We start from the raw sequence: 24,841 nt of genomic DNA on the forward strand, positions 1-24,841 counted from the left end.
TGACAATGATGTCATCCCCAGCTCAGTTCAACACCCAGAGGAAAGACAGCACTTCAAATGGAAACAATATGGTAAATARGGATTAAAACATTCCCTGAATCTCCAGCAAACGTGAAAAGCAATGGTGAGTTAAGGTTGTGACAACCCCGTCGGGTGGAACAAGATGAGTTTCAACATCCCACCTACATCCCAGGTATCAGTAAAATGGGATTATGGATTTAAGTGTTCAGTGTTACTACACATCTAAGTCATTAGCCACAGATTTTACATCAGAATTAGATTTTTTAAAAAGTCCTGGTAGCCATAATAAGGGACSAAATCACAAAATCTTCCACGGATCTTTACTGGGAAGGAAGAGCTGAGCAACTGAGGAGGCTGAACATGACCTCTCATTTGATTTCCTACAGTGATTACTGGACAAGATTAGAACTAACTATACAACAAAGAAAAAAATTAAATTATTACTCTTGGAAAATGGCAGCAAGATATGGAAGCCATAGCAAGATATGAATTACAACAGAGCCTGTGTCAGAAAGGGACCACTGAACACAATATTTTCTTCCTGTTTCCCTCTGAAGACTTTCCCCTGTTGAGTAGAGTCWGTCCTCAGATGCCAGGTGCTCATGTGTACAGCAGGAAAGAACTGCCAGTGCAGGACAGCACAGCCTGACACCCCCAGCACCTGCAGGAAGGGCTCTCATGGTTTGTCAATCAAGCTTAAACAACTGCAGTGGAAACTGTGGAGAAATTAAAGCAAGGAATATATTTAAATATACACTTCAGGGGACTACCTGAAGAGGAAAAATGGGTACTGATTAAACAGGAGAAATGGGGAGTGAAGAAGAAACTGCACATTATCAAATTGAGGTCCTAACAGAATTACAGAAGGCRTTTGAAACTTGGGAGCTTCTCAAAGCAAGGTGAGTTCAGGGACAGAAAACTGAAAGAATCAGCACTGCTATGGAACAACCTGGATTAYGGAGCTGCACAATGGGGTAAGCCTGAAAATAAATCAGCCTTAGGTTTTACTGGGAAAGAGTAGCAGGTTACTGTTCCACAGATTAACTCAAAGGCTACTTTCTTCTCCAATCACARTGTGCTGGTTTTGGCTGGGAYGGAGTTAATTTTCTTACAGTAGCTGGTTTGGGGCTGTRGTTTGGATTTGTGCTGATAACCCAGGGTGTTTTCATTATTGCTGTGTGGTGATCACAGAGAGCCAAGGCCTGTTGTGCTCTTCACCCCACACAGCCAGCAAGGACACAAGGGGGGGACACACAGAGCTGGGAGGGGACACAGCCAGGACAGCTGACCCCAGCTGNGCTCTTCACCCCACACAGCCAGCAAGGACACAAGGGGGGGACACACAGAGCTGGGAGGGGACACAGCCAGGACAGCTGACCCCAGCTGACCAGAGAGAATATTCCAAAGCAGACAGTGTCATGATCAACACATAAAGCAGGGGAGAAGCGGATGGGGATGCTTGGARTGATGGTGTTTGTCTTCCCCAGTCACTGTCAYCAGKGATGGAGCCCTGCTGTCCTGGTGCCTGCYATGGGAAGTAGGGAATGAACTCCTTGTTCTGCCTTACTTGTGTGWGTGACTTTTGCTTTRTTTATTAAACTGTTTTTATCTCAAACCCACCAATTTTCTCACTTTATTCCTCCAATTCTCTCTGCATCCTGCCAGGGGGGAGTGAGCAAGGGGCTSAGCTCCTGCCTGGGGTTAAACCACAACATACAGAATTATTAAAAAAATATTTCTGCACTAACTAGAAGGACTCCCAAAGGAGAAAAATGTAGATTATTATGGTTTGAAAAACAGCCTGAAAACACTAGCACAAGAAAAAATGGGATGGRCTGTTAAGTGAAAATCAGGAGGCACAAAAAGGTCTCTGCAGCGGACGGGAATATCAGCTCTCAACAAACTGTGCAAAGCAACCAACAAAGAAGGGGCTTAAGTCATAGGAAAGACTGTTCAGGCTGAATATGAAGATGACTTTCCAACAATAATCAAAGTATCTTTCAAGAACATCTGTTGGGCCTATCTGAGAGTGGGGACAAGATTAACACCATCCCTTTTTGCTCATCTAAAGGRATATATCTAGTCCTGTGACAAGAAGACCTCAATGTGGCATTTGAATTTTTAATGGAGTTGAAGAACCATCAGTTCTCTAGCTTAGTAACTCATGTGCTTTAAAGGAAAAGTTCATGAGAGCCTGTCTGGCCTTGGAAAGGTGAAAAGCCTYTTTAAAAACTGATGAAAAAAAGACAGTAAGAATGGCCAAATTGGAAATTATGCCTGAAATATTAAGAGCACCCTGAAAACAGATGGACAGATCTTCAGGAGACTGTGATAACACAAAGCACTACTCCTTTTAACATGGGAAGAGACCATCAGGAGGCTGAGTCACACGGGTTCAGCTGTTCCCATTGGGCAAACAATAATAACAGCGGGTGCCACACCCCGGGAAACTGAGCAGCGTCCCAAACATTCAGTGGGGCTGTTAAAGACAGGTCCCACATGACAGCTTAGTGTGAGCCACTGCTGCCACCCCACAAAGGCAGGATGCCTGCAGGGAAAATCACCTCCTCTCTGGATGCTGATGCACACTGCACTGCCTGAACCAGTTCAGGAATAACCTGCAGGATCAGGTGCACGATGAACACCTGAGTAGAAGCTTCGGAGCATTTACCAGAGTGTGAGCTGGTTAAACAGACGTTTTAAGTAGTCTTGTAGGATTTGTAAAGGATGACCTACCACCTTTAACAACTCAGGAAAAACATTAAAATAATCTGGCAAAACACAGGGAAGCTAAGAGGCAGCCTGGGTTCTCAGAGTAGAGGAATGTCAACACCAGATAGTCAACAGGAGAACACAAGGTCCCTCAGGCCAAATGCTTCATACACAGTGTTAAAAGAATCAAGAACASGTTTTCATTCCCTTCCTTTTCCCAAGATAACCCTCTCCAGTATTTRTACAGTAACTATTCCAGGATCATGTACTAGTGTTACAAAGTGGATTTCATCCTTTCCAAGGAAGGGATCAGGTAACCTTAGAAACCCGGCATCTATCTCAAAACAATCATTACCAAAGCGAGCTAATACATTTCCTGATGARCCTCTCTTCCAGCTCACATTTTGCAGATCTTATCAACATTATATTTATATGCCTTACAAGCCTCCTCCAGGTAGCAAGATGATAATCTAATAATGGAAAGTGGTCAGCACACTGCAGATAAATCAAAGCTGATAGGTCATTTTTTTCATGGGAAACTGTTAGCTGCCTTCCCCATGAAAACCAGYGTGAGCCAGGCCTCAGGCAGAGGCCAGACAGAGAAGAAACTGCCTTTGTGGATGTGTTTCTTWAAAGGAAGAATAAAAATGAACAACAGACTTTAGTTCAGAAAGTAAAGGGAGGAGCACACTGATGAACAGGTGAACTATGCTATAAAGTCACTTCAAGGAAACAAATCTCAGACTCTGGGTGGGTAAGAGAGAGAACAGATGTGGGACGGATGTCTGTTGGTATCAGTAATACAAAAGAGGCATGTTACAAAGGAAATACTGGGGCATACATGCTCTGATGGACAGCAAGTATCAGACGATGTTCTATTTAGAATTGGAGAACAGTTGTTTTACAAGCAGACTGACAGAACAGAGCATTTGCCAATGCCTGAGCTGCCACAATGCCCAAAGTGCAGCAGTTTGACCATTTCACAGCCTGCATGCTCCACACACTACACTGGGGAACTGCAGCAGGGAGGGAAGCAGGTAAATACCCAAACCCAGTGTGCAGTCTAATCATAACCAACACCATTACCATTGTGCAACTGTGTTAAAATTTAYCTTCTAGAATATCCAGTTGTCAACAACTGTATTGGCAATTCTGTTGCTGAGAAAGGAAACTGGGATTTATCTGAGAGCACCTCCCACCAAGGAGCACCCTGACAGTTAGGTCTGGAGTAGAAAAGCCAAGCTGCTGTTACCTAATCTGTACTTACCCTCTTCACAGAGTATTCTTGGAGAGATAATGTCCCAGGCTAGAAGTATATTTGCCAATGGACAACATAAAGAGAAATCTGATGATGCAGATGTCATCCTGCTGCCTTCAGGCAGGGCATTAAACCTTACAACATTCAGAGCATTTGAAAAGTGCTTTTAACCCACTTTGTCTAGTGTTAGAAAGCTCCCATTTTATTTAGTTCTAAAACTAATTATTTACAAGTCAGGCTGTTGTGCTCTTCAATCTGATAAACACAGATCATTCCTAACAGGARAAACAGAAAAAGCTAAGCACAAGAAGAGCAGAGCAATCTTCTGCTCTGTATATTCTGCAATACTCTGTATATATTATACAGAATCTAAATCTAAATCTGCACWACAGCAAACTACAACAGACCATCTCTAAGGAGAAAGAATAAAAACTACCAGAGGAACACTAGAATTATCTACTTGAGCTCTTACCTACTTTTCTTCCCCAGATGAAGAATCTGCATAGCTCATAAGGTAAGAACCGACCAGGACTTTACTGGAGCAAAGCAGTATCCAAGCTTTCCTGTAAATCCAGCTCAAGACTGGAGCCCATCAGGAAGGATATACCTCAAGGTTTCTCTTTCATTTTCAAATAACCCAGGCGTTTCATGTTTGTTTGCTTTTCTTTAAGAGGTAAATGTTTTCCCAAAAACCCGTACTAATAGCTTTGGTGCCCTGTTGTCTGAAAATGGCATTTCTTTGAAAGCTAAAGAGCCTACAGGTTCACAGGAGCTACAGAAGATTTAAACCTTTGGAACTGTCAGCCCCTGCCTGCTGGGCTCAGTGTCCAGTCCTGACAAACCCTCTCTCCTGCAGAATGACACCAACTCCTAATGCGAATCTCTCAYTGGGTACCTTTGACTCACAAACCAGCAAGACACACCAAGTACTACAAACCCATATAACGTCTACCAAAGATTATTCATACATTTACTGTGTACCTTAAATTTTTCTCCTTCACTTCATAATGGGAACGCTGAAGATATTCACAGCATTTCTTGCACTTGTGAGAGCAAAAAGTCTATTAAACACCACTGAACTACAGCCTGTCACAGTCATTCCACTTGAAAAAAAAGCATGCAGGAAACTGAAGTTTTTTTCTCTACTATTTAACTCCAACCCTCCCAGCTCATCCTTCTTGCTTTGTCTCCTTGACTATGCAAATTGCTCCTCCTGTCTGCTCCAATCTTTTTGTATTTTCTACTCCTCTTCACCCAGCACCGGACTCRCAAATTACCTCCACCCTCTATTCTGTGTAGGCTGTAAAATGGTAATTACTCCTCTATCAGAAAAGTGATATCTCAGTCAGTTTTTATGAACAAATTCATGTTTGTTTAAAGATACTTATAATAGCAAAACACCCCCATGATAACGTTTATCAAAAAGAAAACATTTTTGTGTTATAAAGCCTTAACGTATGGCCACAGGTTATCATTAAGTTATCAAGTGACTGCATATTAAGATCTAATTGAAGAACTTATTGCAGTGCTCCCCCTCTCTCTGAAATGATGATTTATGGCACATTTTGTCACTACAATGTGCAGCAATTCAGTACAAACACAGCACTTAACTAACAAGATGACAGAGGCAGATATTCAAGCATAAGCTATAAATACTCAAATGAGTCAGAGGTTGTAAATCTGTTGTAAATCATACCTGATTTGTAGGCTGGAACTCATTTTCTAATCTTATGGAAAAAGACTCTGCTGGTTCCTACAGTAATGTGACACAAATCAGAAAAACTCAAGACTTTTTAAAGACTCTGTCACAATTCTATTTGAAGTATTGATGAGATTCTCTATAAAGTTTCATTTTCCCTTATTTCTTATGGAACTACCACTAAACATCAGTAACATCTAGCCAGAAGGAGCACATTAGCAATATACACAAACTGCATTTCTGCATGAGCAGAATGGAGGTTACAGGAAGGTGATTCTCACACATGAGCAGGGGCAGAGAACATTCTAACAGCCCATTTGGGCAGGGTAAGTAAAAATCAATTTAAAAATATGCAACAATCTAAATGGCTGATTTGGGAATGAAAATAATCTACCTTTGAAAACAGGTATGCTACTGTTTCAGTTATCCAAATAAAAACACCAGGGCAGGGGATGAGATCTCAGATATTTTCATCCATTCCTTTTTTCCTTTTAACTCCCCTTAATAATACAGTTGACCATATTCCTCCAGGTAAAATATACAGCACTGCTTGTGGGATAAAAAAATGCTATGCAAAATTTACAGATAACCTGAGGGAAGTTTTCCAACATTTGTGACAYCACAATGGTTTCCCAAGCAGCTACACACTGTTAAATGTTTTCTGTTAAGTCCCCCAAAATAAAATGTATTAAAGCATAAACCTTGGCAGAATAATCTCTCAGCCTGCAGACAAGCTCCCTGACTCTGCGAGTTGCATATTAAAATCATCACACGCTGAGGAGTCCCAAGGCACACAGCCCAGACAGCCTGGGGGAGGGGACTGCTCCACAGCAGACCACAGATGGAAGGGAATGATGCTCTGCTCCACTGGAACAGAGGATGGGCAGTGCTGGACAGGCTGMTGAATCCCAGGATTGCTGCACGCACTCCAGCGACTGCAATCCTGCCACATCATCCCCCAGCAGGGAGCTGAAGTTTCCATCTTCCCTTTGGAAAGCCCATCTCTCTCTCCCTTGTCCCATGCCAGACAGACCTACAATGATTATAGAGGTCCAACAGGCAGAGATTAACCATCCCTGCTTTACAGTAAGCAGATAAGAATATATTCCAGCTAACACTTCTAATCAAAATATTTACCAAAACACTTTATGTTAGACTAATTGTGGTACAGATTTAAGTGGTTTTACTTCTCTGCAGATTTCACACTTACCTTTATTGSAGATAGTGCTGGAGAGTTGGACAGATACTTTGCCTTTCAACTACTATGGCAGATGTTTGAGCAACAAACCACTTAAGCTATCTTAGCTTTAGACAAATGCATTGAGTTGAGGTGGGAGTGAAGCAGCCAAGGAACTGATCACCTGCACTGACTAAACCTACAGGAGGATGGAGGGAAGAGAAGCAGGCAGCAAAAAAACATCCTGATGGTATTTATGGCAAGCACAAGTCCCCTGTAGTTATTAAATAACAGCCATTCCCRCACTAGTGACCCTTTACCATATAGAACAGAACTCCTAGTTACAGCTGAAGGTTTTCATTAGAGAAGCCTTTATACACAAAGTTTCTTGATCAAGTGCATATAAACTGGCAAGAGTTTACATATGTAAAATAAACACTAATAGCCTGTGCTCAACAGTCCTGCTCTCAAAAAAATTACCATAAAAGAACAGTACTTGAATGTGCAATAAAAACCTGCTCATTTCCCACCTCATCTAATTCTACAGTGCTCCTCTCTAACTGAACAGGAAGACTACTTTCATTTGTTTTCAAGTAATTGAGAAACATTTCAGCTCCTTATCAGCTCTCCAATCTTTCTTCCTTTCACACATTCCCTAGTATTGTTGCTACATKGTATTTATAAAACATTCTGCCTCACAAAAATACTCAGGCAAACAATGTTGCAGGAAAGAAAATAGAAACTGAAGGAGCTGTTATGTAGAGAAGACTTACAGGGTTGGGTTGTTGTTTAAACAAAAAAAAATAATTTAAGTTGTGTCAGTGGATGCAAGAGCTGTGTGAGGGAGCACTTCCTAGCCCTGGACTCCAGCAGCAGCCACATACCTTTCCCTAAGGGTGAAATGCATGTTTATTTTGGAAGGGTTCTGTGCTCCACATCACAAATGGAAACATTCAGCTGGGGCTGAGGCCTCTGAGCGAGACTGAACTGACAACACACCACAAATACACCCCCACAGGAAACCTCCTTCCTCTTACTTCGCTTCTCTTTCCTGAGGCCTCAGCAGCGACTGAACCTGCAACAGCCCAGATCAGCTCAGATCAGCTCAGAGCTACACGTACAAAACACACAAGTTCATGATTAGCCAGGACAGYAACTCCACATCTTTGTATTAGACAAATCCATGAAAAACTTACTGTTAATTAAAAAGAATTAGAAAGCACCTCAATCAGAGGTTTCTAGCACAGAACAAGCCAACACAAAGGGCAAACCCTGCCTCCCTCTCAAGCCCCACCACATGGCCTTCCCCACCCACTTCAGCAAAGAGACTTCTCCTCCACAAACACTGCTGAGAGCAAACAAGGAGCTGTACAAACACACTGCCCCAGCCAGCTGAAAAACAAACTGAAAAACCCTTCCAGATCCCATCTGCACTTGTAGAATGTATTTTTCTCCACTAGAACCCAACTGGTGCAAGCACCTCTCACTGCCATGGCAACCCAGTTGCAGAACTCAGTGACCCACACATAAAATTAAGCAATCTTTTAAAGTTACCACAAACAGCTCCGTTAAGTCATATTTATAAATATCTCACCCACCAAAATCTACATTTTGCAAAATGCCCAGTTCCAGTCAGTTTTAATCTCTGATTTAATACATCCCCCCCATTGGCATGCATTACCCGCTGCAGTCCATTCACTCAGTTTTACTGTGTCATCCTGTCTTCACAACTCATTTAATTCCTGTGTCCCAGATAGGAAATAAATTAACTAAATTCAATGATAATCCCTGTGTTGCCTTTTATTTCTAGTAGCATTTGTCCCTCACCAAATGAAAATGTATCCAAATAAAGCACTTAGTGCAGCACTGCAATAAAATTTATGGTCAACTTTGAATATTCTAGGGGAAAAGTTCAATCAAATTTTTCCTCTCATTAATTTTGCATTAATATTTTCTATATTTTAAGAAATTCCTGCTACCTGTCATAACCTCATGTATCCCCCTCCTAAAGATAAATGTAAGAAATTGCACTATAAAGTAGAAATAAAACACTTYCACAGAGTAAACTGAAAAGCAGTTGCCAGACAAAGGAAATTCAAAGAAGGGTCATTTACAGGACTGTAAATAACCCCTGGCCCTTGGCCTGAGCATGAACAGGAGGTTTGGGCTCTCTGTAGGACAGGTCATCCCTTCCAGCAACGCTAAACTACAAAAAGGTGCATCTCTGCTTCTGACAGACGAAATAATAAATGCCAGAGCTGCTTAATCTCTCACATTAGTTTATTCACTGTTGTCTTCTTTCCTGTTCATATTTTATGGCAGTAGCTTAAAAGATGCTTAAATACATGGATAGTGAACCAAAAAAAATCCAACAGATGGAGAAATGCAGTCCCTAAATTTGAAAGAAACAAACTCACAAGCATACCTGAAAAACTGAAGTTATTAACTAGAAACTTAAACGTGGCAGTTTCAAGCAATTAGAAGCAAAGCTGTCACAACAAAGACARAAATAGTAACATCCCACAGAGGGAAAGCAGAAGGCTCTGTGTCTCACTACTAACAGAAATGAAGAGCCCACTGCATTAACACGTGAAAATGAATTCAGTTACTCTGACAGCAAAAACATCTGCTGCTGAACTGTGATATTAAAAAGTCATTATAATCCATTATAGAACAGTGAAACCTTTTCACACAGAAATGAGCTGATACAGAGTACAAAACATGCAATACTGYGTAAACAGAAATATTCCATTTACATAGAAATTGATCTCATGTATCTTAATTCCCAAGATTTTAATGTACCTAAGCTTTGGTGGCACTCACATTCTTCTGCTCCCTTATCCTGAAAGTAAAATCCACTCATATAGACTACATGAAATCTCATAGGGTAGATGCAACAGAATCCTAACTAAAACTTTTTTACCTCTCACCTTCTACATTGGATAAACTTGGAAAGAAAAGGACAAAGTGTCAATAAATTACTGTTACAGTATCTTCCATCATGCAGTTAGGACTTTATTTTTCTGAGCTCATATTACTGAAGCAATACTGAATTTCTGTTGTATAAATCGTAACAAATGTTTGAATCATGAATTGTTTCATCAACCTCTCATGTTAGGCTTGGCTTTTCTCTCAGTCTTTGGGAATCTGGGAAGCTCCACTTGYCTGTCTGTCACCTAATTACCCACCAATAAATTACAATGCATTTGAATTGGTTCAGAACTGTTCAAATCAAAGGCCAGACTAGACAAAAAGATTTGTAAGCCTCAGTTGTAGAAGAGAGACWTTACCTTGCCTCTCTTCCTCACCTTTCTGAAAGCCACAGCTTCAWTAATTTTTCTCCTAGTGAACCCGGGAGCCCACTGCCCCCAAAGGGGAAGGMACTCCTTACCTCTGCTGCTTCCTGCCCGTGCTGCAAACCAGCTCCAGTCACTTCCCAAACAGAAAACCCACACAAAAGAAAGAAAAACAGGCAGTGGTGGCAGCGGGGAGAATAGTTTGTCCTAAGCTCAATGAACTGAGTTTACACGTTAAATTGAGTTGAATTGTTCAAGGGGAGAGGGGCAATTACTTGTCTTTGAAACAGATAAATAACTACTAACAACTAAATGGAAAACTACATCTGTCTTGACAAAAGAGATGACATATGCTGTGTTATGGTTCACAGAAAATTAATCCATATATTCTTGTCAAAAGGCTGCCATAGAATACCCAGCAAGATAAACCAAGGCGTATGMTGAGAATCCCAACAAAACTTCAGAAACACAACAATCCTAGTGTGATATATTCCCCTCGTTAAACACACACAAAGAATAAAAATTACAAGCATATTTTTTAAACAAGCTTATAAAAATATCAAAGGGTTCACAAAGAATAAACATGAATTTACCTTTGGTTTTTTGTTCAGCAGCCTGAAAGAAGAAAAGAACAAACCAAATCAACTGTTTGTCAATACTGAAAATTATACCTAATAATTATAGGGCTGCAGGCCTAACTTTTTGCAGAAACTGTTTACATAAATCAGGCATTAATTTCATTCAAGGATTAGAGAATGTCAGTTTAACTCCATGTGATAGGAATGTGAAAATGGCAACCTCTGTCTGACTGAAGCCAGAAGCACATGTTAAAGGGGCAGGTAGGGCAGCAGCTCCATCTACACAGCCAGCCTTCCCTCTCCTGGGTGTCAGAAACCTTCTGCACCTCCACCAAACAGTGTCTGTGACCTCTTTAACACTCAGCAGAATTAACTTCTGTGACTTTATCCAACATCCCTTTGAATCCATCCACACCATCAGCTTCCACAGAAGACCCCTCTCTTTTTTATCTGTCTGGAATCCACCCATTTTTTAATGATGSCTAATTTTTACACCAGAAAACACAGTGATCAATTCTTATTTAAAACTAAAACTGTGCAAATCCAGAAAATGAGGCAGGAGAATGCACAGCAATGARAATGAACCCTGGCCTGGGATCCCAAAATCCCTTCAGCACCCACTGGGACTGATCCAGGTAACTCTGGYTGAGGAATGGCCCTGGGAGCCACTCCTTGAAAAGTGAAAATTTGAACATTTGAAAAGTGAACATTTACAACAGGAACATGAACAAACCTTTTTCTGAGCACCTTCCTTCTTTTTCTTTTCTTCCTGCTTTTTCTTTTTCTTTTCTTCCATCAAATGTTCCTCTTCTTGTGTTTCTTGTTCTTTCTCCCTGATAAGAACAAAGGTTGGGAAGAGCTTTTCAGTAAGATGCAGTTTCTCTGGGAAGGTGAATAATCCATATTTGCATTGCTAACTTTCTACATCTCATGTCTAAAAAAGGCTGCTTCTAGTGCTGCAATAAAACCACTAAAAAAAAAGGTGTTCCAAAATTGAAACTCACAACAAATAGCAGGCAGTGAGAATTCAGAAAGGATGGATCTTATTTGGAACCTCTTTCCACAATCTCTCATAAGTACTATTAATATTTGCATATTCTAGGGAAAGAAAGTTTAAAACTGAAAAAGAAAAGGAACAAAGCCAAGTAATTAATGCAAGTTCTGCTGGCTCTCWGCAGCTGTGATTCACAATATACCTTGAAGATCATGAGCAAGTACATTATTTTGCAACTATTTTTCTCTTTTTGATCAAACACATGCTGCATTAATTTYCCATACGCATCAATTTTGTTCTCAAGAGTTGTAAACTAAGGCCCAGATGAATTCCAATAATCATATTTTGTGTTCATCCTATAAATTCTAGCTGAAGAATTTGCATTAATGCAAAACAAGACTGTTCCAGCATCATCTTGATTAAAAATTAACCTGAATCATTCCAAATCAAGAAGAAAATCTATTTGAAACCTTCCTATCTCTGCTTTCTATGTCCATCACCATAATAAACGGTTACAGCAATGACCCTCCCCAACATCCTTTTCAATAAATACCAATGCAAATAATTCATTTATTTCTCTATAACTACTTTATCTTCCTTGACAGCTCTTCAGGTCCTGGTCATTTATCAGCCTCACAGATCTTCTGAGAAGGCTGTTTCTGATGGGCTGAAGCCATTACTATCACTATTATTAAATTCAATGTCTTCCAATTACTCCTCAAGATCACTTTTAGCCTAATTTACTACTGCTTTAYATTTAACTTGCCAAAGCCTGCAGCCCCCCTCTCTTTTCTTTGTTTGGATTTTTTGCTGTTGTTGTTTAAAAAGGGGTTTTTAGTTACAAAACTCTGGTTTTTTTTGTCACAATGTGTGAGACAGCTCTTTACCTAAAAGAGAAACAACCACTCATCAGATTTTGCACATTGTACCTTCAAACATTCCCCATGAAACATTTTGCCTTTTAGCAAGTTTGCATATTCCTACATAGTTTCTCTTTGTTCTAAAAGGGAACGTTGTAGCCTTTTTATTTGTTTGTTTATTTTGGTATTTTGGTTGCTGAAGGGTCTTCTGGGTTTTGGCTTTTTTATTTGCCTGAAAATACTGATCCTGGACACTGCAGATGCTTTAATGTTTACACAGATCCTGTATGGAGCTCCAGACTAAATTAAAAGCAGATTCCCTTCCCTTGTGTCACCCCAAAACTATAAACACTACAGTAAGCAATTCACAGCTCTAAACTTAGGTGTCTGTGCCTTTTTAAGACACTTTACAGCACTCTATTTACAGAAGTGAGAGATATGGCAAAACCCAGGGTTTGGAATTACAGCCAGATGTTGGGCACATCTGGGAGCTCTTGTGGCACCACTGGAGGTCCAGAGAGCTGAAATGGCATTCGGTGCCTGTATTTTACACACTGAACCACCTTCTGTCAAGACCAAAGCATCATCACCTGCACAATTGCTCCGCCAATGCCAGCTCCAAAGAGTCACCTTTTAAACCTTGTACTGTAATCTGAGGTTTGGGAAACATCTGCCCTTAGGAATTGTAGGTGGGTGTTTGCACTGAGTRTTAAATTGCACTTAAGACAAAGGTACTTGAAACCGTACTTTTAAATGGCTTCTTCTAGGACTTTGGAAAAAAGYGATGACTTAGGTTGCCAAAAGAAACTGAGTTGAAACTGTAATAGATTTGCCTTTATTCCTGTTAGCTTGGAGGAGAACAGAAGTCCCCAGGATCTCAGTAACTACAAAGAAACAACATCCAGTCCCTTCATTTTCAGTGCTCCCTACCCAAGTCACAGCAGACTCTACAAAGGCCCTGTTCCAGTGAACTCTCCCAAGCTGTCAGACTATTGCCAGAGGAAGTTCAGCCCTTTTTTGGTTTTTGAAAGCAGGTGAATGAAACAAGTCCATGTAAAATGAGAAACTTCTTGGTTTCCTCTTGCTAGTACTTAAGAAACCCCATGACATTACAGCAATTCCAGAACACCACAGTTACATTTAAATCCCCTTCAATACTCAGGGCAGTATTTAAAAACAAAAACAAAAAACCACACACAAAAACAAACCACCACCACTGCTCTGCTTAATGGACAGAGTCTTCCTTAAGCTATGAAAGTACATATTACCCAACTTTCTTGTTAGGCCTCTTTTTTTTATATCAAGTTCTTTCCCTAGAATACCAGGCTGAATGGGATCTTAAGCATAATCTGGTCCAACCTTTCTTGGTCTAGTCAAGTCTTAAAAGTGTCCAACCCTGGAATCAATTTTCACCATTGCCAAAGTCTCATTCCTTACACTGGACTCCACTATAAACTTTTGCTTCCAGGCAATGCACCATGTCAGTGGATTTTCCAAATCAAAGAAGAGCAAACATTTTGCTCCATTAAGAGTATAAAGTATTTTATTACCATATTATCACAGCAATTACAACATCAGAGGTAGAAGTGCCACTCCTCACAAAAACCTGGGGTTTGGTTGTGGGGTTATTTTTTAATTGCTGAGATTAAAACAGCCTCAGATTAGCTCAGAAAATGATMCTGTAATTTTTAATGGAGTTCAATTTTCAAAACTGATTTACATAATGACACTTCTGAAYACATATGCTTTAAATATACTTAAAATAGAAATAAAGCTCCAAGCGGCCTCTCAAATGGCAACTCTTGCTGTCACTTTTAGGCAGAAATTAGTCATCTAAGAGCAAAACAAAAGGAAAACAATAAAAACATGGCTATATAAAGTTTGATTACGTTGTCAGAGGCATGTGTTGCAGCTTTACTTCCTGAGCGACAATTTAATCTTTATTGCAGGAAATACGCTAAAACATTTATGAATACAAAGCTCATGTTCTAAAGCAGGAGTGGCTCAGAATATCCCTGTAGGAGTTTGCCTTGTTCTTACAAACGGATCTGAACYGGGAGGGATTTTTATGAGCAAGGAGTTTTACTACAGAATGAAGTGGTGTTTTTACAGATTGCAAATCACTTATGAAATCCGAGCCTAACCCAAGGTTATCTTTAAAGTACATGTGCTTGAGAGCTCTCTGGGAACAGGAAAGCAAGAGGAGCTGCAGGGCATGGCCAGAACAACTCAAGCCCTGTGGCTCTGGCCTCTCAACGCCTGCTGCAGAAAGGTTTATTAATCCCTTTACAAAATTAACAAATCTAGGCTGAATTATTTTTTTAAGCTAAGTAAGAACTTGAGTTTTCTAGATGGTGTCAGACATTGGATTGCTTCCACAGCTGAAGGCACAGCTGGCATTTTGGATCAGCACTGATGAGACATTCCGACAGCATTTGGCAATAAGCATTTTGGGAATATTGTTCTTAACCAAACTTCAGTTAGAATCTATTTGTATTATTGCCCATACAGTGTTTTAGAGTTCARAAGTTCCTACAATAGTTAAGGGCTAAACAGAGATGTGTCTCTCTTGTCATTCAATGTCACATTGCTCCAGACCCCAACAACCTCACTAATTTTGTTGTATATGTAAGATGCTGAATGTTTATTTAATAACATTGGAAAACTGCCTTTTCAGCACAGCACTGCTGATTTGTGTCTACAGATGCCTTATTCTGGTTTAGCCATCATACTCTAATTCCAGGATACCTCTTGTACCTTAAATTGTACTTAATGCTGGAATAACATCCTTTGACAGTTGAAGTAAAAGCTGTTCTTACTGACAAAAATCCTACAATTTGCACAAAACTGATCAGGTATTGCTCTGGTTTTGACTTCCCTCACCATACAACAGCCATCATGCATCCCTGCACAAGTATTTTTCCTAGAAGTGATGATGGGAGGGAGAAAGATTTAAAAAACAAAAATCTTTAAACTTGAATTGTAAGGAACTAGCAAACAAATCATCCAAACGCAGGCTTTGGAGACTTTTTGGAAGGAATTAATAGATCCATGCACTCTTACAGTTGTTGATAACAGAGGGTCTGGATAGCAGAGACATGAGCTCTCAAAGTCAAATTCTCCAAATCTGGTATCATACAGTTTCAGACAGAAAGAAAGAAAATGACTACTTAGAAAGCTCTTCAAGATCTGATTCTAAGAAAGAGGTGGATGAAATCATGAAGGCAGAATAAAGATTGAAGGGTGGTGATAAGATGGGATAAAAAATTAACATTAAAAAAAGAGCAGCCAAGTCTGGAAATGCAGCTTTTGATTCCTTCAGGACAACTGAAATACTGTCCCATAGGAAGAGGCAGGTGTTGTTTCTTGGAAACCACCAATAATCTAAACAACAATGCAGATACCCACATGYATAGGAGGAATCTTACATAAAGCAAGAGGTCAGAGCACCAGCAATCCTTGTTTTTACAAGTGCTGGAACAGATAAACTAAAATTCTAAAAAACCAAAAAAACCCCGTATTTGCCTATTGCTAATTTTGTTTCCTGCTTCATCTTTACACAGCCGTGCTCTGTGACCTTTCCAGAGTAAATATGGGTGAAGGCAAGGAGCTGGTGTGACTGTTAAAGTGCCAGCTTTGTTCCCTTGATATCCAGGCTCAGTCATTAATCAACAAGAGTCAAGCTGGTCCCTAATTACAAGCTCTCCAATCACCTCAAAAAAGAAAGCAGCATGCAAAACTAGGTCAAATAAATAAGAAGGAAATATGAAAAAAAAAACCCAGCACAAACACACAGGGACAAATTGAGAAAGGCCAGAAAAATAYGAGCACTGTGCTGGTAAAAAGCAACAACAAATCAACCTTTAAGTGCTTCATTAATATGCAAGAGGAAATATTAGTTTTGATTCTCGGTGGGAAAGRGGGAGCAGTGACAGATGACCCTGAGAGGGCTAAAGTGACAGTACTTTTCTTTCTGCTTCAGCCCTCCCTAAAGAGGTCAGCAGGGAACAGATGGCCAACAACCGCCCGCGCTGGTGCGGAGCCCGCAGATGACGACACTTCTCCCAGGGATTTCTCCCAGGGATTTTGTGGGGCTCTGCCTGGTGCAGGGAGGCTCTGTCCAAGCTGGTGGCAGGGGCAGCAAAGCTCCAACAGCCAGGCTGCTCCTGCCCCAGGATCTCCACTTCCACCATTGCAATGGTCCACTTTAGCTTATTTCCCRAAAGGGCTGCTGAACACAACTCCAAGCAAGAAGCTCAAGATGTGTTTAAAAGTCCCTTTCCCCAAAATTTGGAAGGCAGGAATGATCTGGCTTCTCAGAAAAACTCGTAAGAACTGGCAGGGAAGAAAATGAGATGGAGCTAAACATTTTGCTACCACTCCAAAGAGGAAATCAGACCAGCAAAAGCAAGAACAGCTCAAAAATTCCTGAGAGAAATGGGATATTTCTCCACTGGTTGGGCCTGCTGTCATTTACCACAGGAACAACTGTGTCTAAGTCATTGCAGGCTACCTTAAAGCATGAGCAGGTGGATGGATGGYACTCAGGAAGAGCAGCAGATGGCAAAGACTGTGAAAAAAACTTACAAGGCAAGAGAGAAAAACATCAGCAAGAGCTAACAAGGATTTGCGAAGGAGAAAGTCTGATTTTTTTTTTCCTACGGGATAGTCCCAGATATTTTTTGAAAAGGATGAAAAGGAGTCAACAAAACTACATAACTGGCTTTTCAAGCCACGTAGAAATTTCTGYTAGTAAGAACATGACTGCTTTATAATTTGATAGTTTTAAGAACTATTATTTAATAGTTTTAAGTACATAACAAAATTACAATAAACCCTCCACAAAACGCCACGCACAAGGCAGGGAACTGATGGATTTTTGTTGCAGTATGCCACATGTCCAGCAGCARAATTTTTATTAACCACTTTGCTGCTGGAAAATATGTACACTTACTAAGTTTGGAGAATATGTCAAGTCATGGGGCTGCAAAACARTTAAGGAGGGACAACATTCAGAACACCCTGAGAACTCAAAATTGAAAAAACAGGAAGAGAATAATTCAGTGAGAAAAAGTTCAGGGTACCATGTTTGGCAAGTAAAATCCTATATAAATACAGCATAGGGAGCAAGTGGCTGAACATCAGTTTTGGGGAGGAAAAAAAGTAGGTGCTACAGAGGATTTCACTCTAAAGGAAAAGCAACAACATCACAGATGGTCAGAAATTCATCAGCTGCTGTGCTCTGTCCAGTCTGGGACTATCTACAGCAACAGAGATACAGGTCAGATGGACAGAGCCCAGAAAACAGCACCAAGGAAATCAAAACAGCACAGTCCCTTGGAAACAACTTCAGACTTGGATTCACTCAACCTAAAGAGATGGAAACCCCGTTATTCAAAAAGGTGTTAAAGATGGAGGTAGAGAAGCGTGGAATAAAATCTTTCTCCTTTTAGCTGTGATAAGTAGCATGAATTTAAATTGTAACTAAGAATATTTGGATCAGGCATAAAGAAAAATCCTCCACACTGAAGCATTTTAAAAACTCAAGATTAAAATGTATACMAAGTCTTTATAAATATACATTTGAAGAAGAAAAGAGGAAAGACACAAAAATAAAATAAGCTTTATTTTTTATGAAGCAACACTTACAGAAGGCCACAGCRACTCCTAGACACAAAAACAATTAGACTGGAAACTGGAGGCCTCTACCCACTCACAAAGTGAAATCCTACAAACTCCTGTCCAGGGAATTAGTAGGGGAAAAGTCCTCAGTCACACCACTGTGGACAGGTCTATGGAGGAGTTCTATGTATAGGTGTGATCACACAGCTTCAAACTACACCCTGTAATTTTWAAGTCCAGATGCAAAATTTGTTCCTGTGGGGAGTCATAAACGAAGTTCAACAAGGGTTTTTGTTTGACCTCAATTTATGATTACTTAATCCCATGTTTTGGGGTTTCTCACTGTCTAATTATATCCCTGCCCGGCACTTAACCTTCCTTAATACATTATTTGCCTTCCTCTGAAACATCAAAGTACCATCCATTGCTAACAGATGTGGTCTGGGACTTGGATGCCTCCAGTTTCTTGTGAATTTATCTTGAAGTGTGTAACAGAAAACTGATCCAAACAGGGACAGCAGCCTGATTCCTGCARTCACTTAGAAATTCCACCAAATTTGGAGTCTATGCAGGAGCAGAGTGTAGCTGTCATTCAAAACCACCCAAGAACATCGCAGCATTAGTTGAGAACATGGTGTGAAAAGCCACAGATTCAATTAAAACTGCTGAAACTGCAGGCAGATTTTAGGCTGTCCAAAAGGCTAAATAATAATCCTGATCCTACAACCTGTAAAATAGAAATTTCATGATCAGAAAGAGCACCTGTGCTCCACACCTTGGCTGCCTTTCCAGCAGTAGTTTCTAACATGCCATTTTGGAATATTGGCTGAAGAGCAACAAAATTCTGGCAGGACCCTGAGGACCGAAAAGGACAATCCCTGCTGGTGTGTGGTCCAACACCTGGGCTCCCACTGAAGTTTCCAGTTCATCCAGAGTTAACTTATTGTGACCTTCCTTTATACACATGTAAGGTAAACAACCACTCAAGTAGATTAGATTAAAATAAAGCAGMATAGGCAGCTATTATCACTCAAGTTATCTTTCAAAAGTACACTGACCTGGCCTTGTTTTAGCTTCTACTCGTTATTATCAATGACTAGAAGAGGAGGCAAATTCCAGAGAAGAAAAGTTTTATAAATTAAGGATGCAAATGAACTATGACTGTACTATGACTGGTAAGCCGGAAGTTTGAAGAGCCCATATTTGAGCACTCCCCAAGTCCCACTAAATRTGTGCAGGGCTTGGAGATTTTGTTTTTCATCTACAAACTTACTTTTGGTTTTGTTTAAGACCTCAGTTTCTCCYGGGGTCTTAGCTGAGAGGGATAAGTACTCATGAGAGTACTGGAGTACAAATAGGAGTGTTACAGATGTGTGTTATACCTTCATTGCTAAGCAGTGCACACCAGAGTGGATTTGCAGACAAAACTGTCACTGCAGAAGATTTCCTATGGGCACCATCCCTGTTTCAGGTGGAGCCTGACTCCAGTCTGCTCCCATGCAGCAGGAAAGCATTAACTGCACCCTTGGAACTCATCGTCCAGTGATGTTTGATTTAAAAGGAATCTGATAACTGCACTCCAAGACACCCGATGCCAACCAAAGCACAGCAAGCAAAGACAATCACTTGATCAATCATGGAAGTTCCAATCCAAACAAAGAGATTGCTGTGGATAATCTCACAGGGATGCCACCGCACAGTTCTGTCCCCTCTCCTGTGAAGGTGCTGCTCTCCACAGTGCAGGCCTGTCAGTACACRTACAAGCTTCAGCTTGGGGCAACTTAAGGAGTTAATAGGTAAATCTAGGTAGAACACTGTACCTCAAACCTCACCCTTGTATGCATGTCAGGCATGCACTACAGCAGAATTTGCTCCCTCAGTGTGCTGACAACACCCCAGCAGACCCTAAGTRCCCATCATGGGCACCCTCAGAACCAAGACAAAAACCGAGACAAAAACCCCACACCCCCCMAAAAAAGCTTGCATTAAATTCATCACTCAAAGCAGGCTACAAACAGCAAGAAGCATKCTATGAAAAACAACTCTCCTCCCCCAGCAAACACAGACTGATGGAAAAATTAAGCTACACACTGTGAAGAGTGCAGATAACCAGATTTACTTTCCCAGCGYTGCCTCCCTCCCAGGGCCTGATGATAGTTACCAGCAGTTGATCTGGCATCTGCTCCAYAGCTCGTCCCCAATCTTCCTGGGACATAATGCACAAAGGAAAACAGCTTTGGAATCCAGCAGCTCAGCAAGAGCACAGCATGTTTGTCTCTCCAGATACTGCTGCCTATTTTGGTTCCTGCAAATACTTCAGAAGATGAGAGCCCTGTGCCAGCAGAGGCAAAGCCTCACTGACGAAGCATCACCCTTCAACTAACCCAGAAGCAGAGGACAAGCTGCTGGCTCCAACAACTTAGCTGAACTGCAAGAACACTCGACGAGACCACTGCTTCCTGAAGCAGCTCCACAGGCACACTGCAATGTAGGAGGCCAGGAAGCTGAAACAGGAGCAGCAGCTCCACAGGATGTTTTGCTATTCAGCACCGCCGCTGGGCTCAGAGCTGACCACTCCCAGGGCTGGAGGCTGGTGGAGCAGCCAGTGTGTCACCTGTCCGGCAGTACGGGGGGCAGGAGGGACAGTAGGGGTCAGGAGGGACAAGCCACAGCTGGGAGCACTGTAGAGTAAACCTTCACAGCCCTCCAGCAAGCACAGCTAGGCCTGTATGCTCCTCTTAACAAAAACTGAAACGCAAGTTTGTGTAACTGAAATGATGCATCGTTTYGCCTGTAGGGATTTCCAACATGTCTAATCCTCCTTTCCCCCTTCCATCTCAGTTAGGTGCCAGTACTCAATCCTGAGCCCAATCACATTGGCAGYAGCAAGTGAAAACACAGTGAACTTATTTATTGCCAGAGCTGAAGATCGGGTTGGTGCTCTCACACAGGTGGGGCTGGACAACACCACCTACGGCATGAATAAGTAAGAAACAGAATATACCCTGAAGAAAGACATGTTTATGGTGCTGCCTTATGCATATTGTGGGAATAAGGTGGTGCTGAYATCTTCAGCAAAAGACACCCAGCTTACAGCAGCCACAGTCACACATATCCATTAGGTGTCCACATTCATGAGTGTGATTAAACAGGCCCAGGAAAGTAAAACGTGGAAGCAACACCTCTCCTTAGGTAGACTTCCTGCCACATGGAAAAATGCACACACACACTGCCTTCATTCCTACCCACAGGCAGGGAAACTGTACCAGGCACATCTGAGAACAACAGCAAAACACACCAGGAACAGGAGAACCAGTGACCAGGCACGCGTGTGTCRCTCCACTTAAACACTCATCTGCCCCTCCGAGATGACCTCCTGAGGTCCCCTCCAGCCTGAGTTTTCCTGTGATATTAAAATCATTTCCCCCATGTGTGGCAGAAGCTGCAGAAGCTATTCTCKAGGAAGATGGGATGTGCCTCTGCCACCACACCACTGAGAGGTCCAGGTGTCACCTCAGAAGGCACAAACAGTAGGAGATCCAGGAAACTGCTGCARCCCCAACTCCAGAAAGCTCCTGGAGCAACCTGGATGGGGGAGTCAAAGGACAGCGGCCTCACAGGGAACAGGAGTCTCAAGATCAGGAGGACACTATTCCTCATGCTATAGGGTAGAAAGGACAAGGTACTCTCTCTCCACATCACACCACACCATACCACACACTCTGCCTCAGGAAACTGAAGTTCCTCTGTACTGTGTCACCTTCTCATACCTTCTCCCACGTGGATGTGTAAGGTGAATGCACAGCTCCTGACACAACAAGGCAAAGGAAGATGAAAAAGGGAAAAAAGATGTCAAAAGAATTCCTTGTCTTAGAAACCAAAAGGGAAATACATTTAAAGCAAACATGAAGATGAAGATCTAAGTTTTTGTAAAATGTTTATTCTTTAGAAGATTTCAGAATACACAAACCCACAATTTCCTTCTTCTGCATTTTTAAATTTGCTGAGTGAGCTCATTGAACATTCAAGCTGTTGTCTTCAAGTTTTCCAAATACCATTCTATTTAAAGGCACTGTGAATAGGGAATTCAATTTATCAAATGAATGAAAGAAGAATTCTTAGCAGGAACCCTGGTGAGCTAATCAAGAGTCACAATAAAATGTCAGGGGTCCTGGAATTCTCGGCAGGAGGTTAACACCAAATTTGATCCGAGTCAAGGAAGACAAAACATGCTATAGACTAATAAACTGTACTAAAAGTTGTGCACTGCAAATACGTGAAAGTTTAAACACAAAGGAAGAAAATCTACTTGGTTTATGCACTTTATACACTCCYAGGATTTAACTACAAAAATGAAACCACACTGTTCACCATGACCATGTCCTTTAACTTAAGGAGAACACTTCTTGAAGATCTGAATAGATTTTGAAGCTATTAAGCTTTGTTCCACTATATCTTCAGCTGCAATGCTATTTTGAAAATGAAGATAGCAACATAATTTGAGTAAGATTAAGAAACAATGACTCTGTACCGATCCTTAGGCTGGAAACTGGATTCAGGAAAATATTTATCCAAAATATTGTCCAAAATTAAGGAAACAGCATAATCCCAGCTAGCACCGTTCCCTCCACAAACCTACCAGAGTTTAAAAGATAGCTCTGCAGTGCTGAAAGGGTAATTCTTAAAACTTGATGAACTTAATGGAAATAAACTTCTCTGTTCCCCCACTTTACTTTCCATAGTAAAAGCATAAATTAGAGCGTCAGACCCAGCATCAGAATCATCCATTTTTCAATTCAGCAAATGAATAGCAGCTCCATGGGGGAGGAGAGACAGGGTGGGGGAGAGATGGGAAAGGAAATAGCCATAAATGATCTTCCAAGACAGGAAAACTAGTTGCAGTAAATACCACTTTGGAAATCAATTTATGGTCAATTATGATCTTAGTAATAACTATTTTATGCCTTTATTCAGTGCATGAAATGCCCAGGGGAGCAAATATTCTCAGAAATACATCCAATATGTCTCCAAATATGGTATCTGATCAGTAGATGCAGACAGAATTCCARAAAGAGCAGCTCCTGCTTGTCTGGATGCTGACAGGGATTGGGGATGGGGGGAGGATGGAAGCACAACTTCAGTGCAGTTGGACTATCAGTGTTGCARTATCACCCAGATAAAACAGATTATATCTATCGGTCTGGGTTGTTGGCTTTGAAAGCAACGAATTTTGTCATCACTGCAGTATTTCACCTAGAAATTTGTGAAGCATATTTCATTCTCACAAATGTAAGAAAAAATTAAAGTTGAGGGTCTTTTTTTAAGCAAATCACTATGTAAACATCCATCTACTAAGCCAACTATTGCTTTATTCAATTATTGCATGCAAATGTGGTAGCAGAGTATAAAGACTCACATCTCTGGCTAATGTGCTGTTGGTGTAATGAGACTTGGACTATTCTTTCCTAAAGTGAGGAGTTGAGTTTAGTGAGATTGATTAGAAGAAYAGAAATAGTAAAAATTACACATTCACCAAGCTCCACTAAGTCCCAGATAATAAATCTTTCACCCAAAATAGTGCTATTTATACTGAGACTCTGCTCCTTAACAGGAGCAATTCTATTACTGTGAGAGCCCAAATTTAGCTCCACACCTGGACCAGACAGATATATTTYATTATGATCATACTAGAAAACATTAAATAGCATTTCGTTTGCTGCCACCAGGCTCTCCTCCTTCCTTATCAGAGGATATTGCATCTTCCATATTAATTAATTCTTGAAAGACTTAAGATAAACATATACTTCATTAYAGTTTACATCAGCAAAGAGAAACCAAATAGTTTCATAGGCAGGAAGATGTGAACAGCACACTTATGCCAACAGGTTATTTTTAACTAACAGCCATTTCTTCTGCATCACAAAACAGGAATGAGGTACAGTACTGGGCACTTASAGCATTCCAGCCATGACAACATTAAGGAGATAAGGATGATTAGATTTGCAGAGATGGAGCATCTTTTGTAAGAGAAAGAATTTCAAGCACAGCACCCATTTCAAAGCAAAAATTCAGGCAACACAAACACTGGAAGCAATTCTACATTAASTAAGTTTGTGCACTTGGTAAGTGCAATTAAAACCATTGAGGAAAGTTGAGACCTACAGATCAACCGAACGATGTTAGCAGAGGGATAATGAGGAATCCTGCTCCAGACTACCTKTAGTAATACAYTTGTGTAAAGAGACTTGCTTKATTTACACACACACACACRAACACACACTATTAGGTTATACCTGCAGTACTACTAAAGTTTTTACCTTCATATTTCATATYCAGTATCATCCCCAAGACTACTGCGAACACATATAGAGTTCCAGCAAAAACATTATAAACACCACCCATGACCACATTCTATGGTCTCTTAATGACCTTGKAAGAACACAGGAAAATGGCAGTCGACACATTATGCATCTGTACAGCTGATTTTTTTTTCTTGGCATTCTCCCTGAACTGCTCCTTTTTTCTAGAATGGTTTGTGTTAAAGCACTGGGCTGATGCTCTTTTGTTTACCAGTAACCAGCCACTGTTTAAAAACAAGGATCTCCATTGTCAGCACCAATGAAT

At 40.9% G+C, this 24,841-nt stretch overlaps 1 protein-coding gene across 11 annotated transcripts in view; it reads right to left on the reverse strand.

Moving 5' to 3' along the window:
- The window catches only part of TNRC6C (trinucleotide repeat containing adaptor 6C), a 100,215-nt gene that overhangs the window by 68,026 nt on the left and 7,348 nt on the right, over positions 1-24,841 (reverse strand). For 4 of the 11 annotated variants that reach the window (XM_057381583.1, XM_057381591.1, XM_057381588.1 and 1 more), the window contains exons 1-2: positions 20,379-20,564; positions 11,475-11,574 (exon numbers count right to left, since the gene is read on the reverse strand). In XM_057381583.1, the coding sequence (XP_057237566.1) occupies positions 11,475-11,574; positions 20,379-20,432 (154 nt within the window). In that variant the 5' untranslated portion in view covers positions 20,433-20,564. Of the gene's footprint in view, positions 1-10,756; positions 10,779-11,474; positions 11,575-20,378; positions 20,566-20,601; positions 20,680-24,841 lie in introns of those variants that run through there. The other 7 variants (XM_057381584.1, XM_057381585.1, XM_057381590.1 and 4 more) reach the window with 5 other exon arrangements.

This window comes from Malurus melanocephalus, unplaced genomic scaffold (assembly GCF_030028575.1).
Source record: "Malurus melanocephalus ecotype Western Australia unplaced genomic scaffold, MMel_1.1 scaffold_516, whole genome shotgun sequence".
Classification (NCBI taxonomy): Eukaryota; Metazoa; Chordata; class Aves; order Passeriformes; family Maluridae; genus Malurus; species Malurus melanocephalus.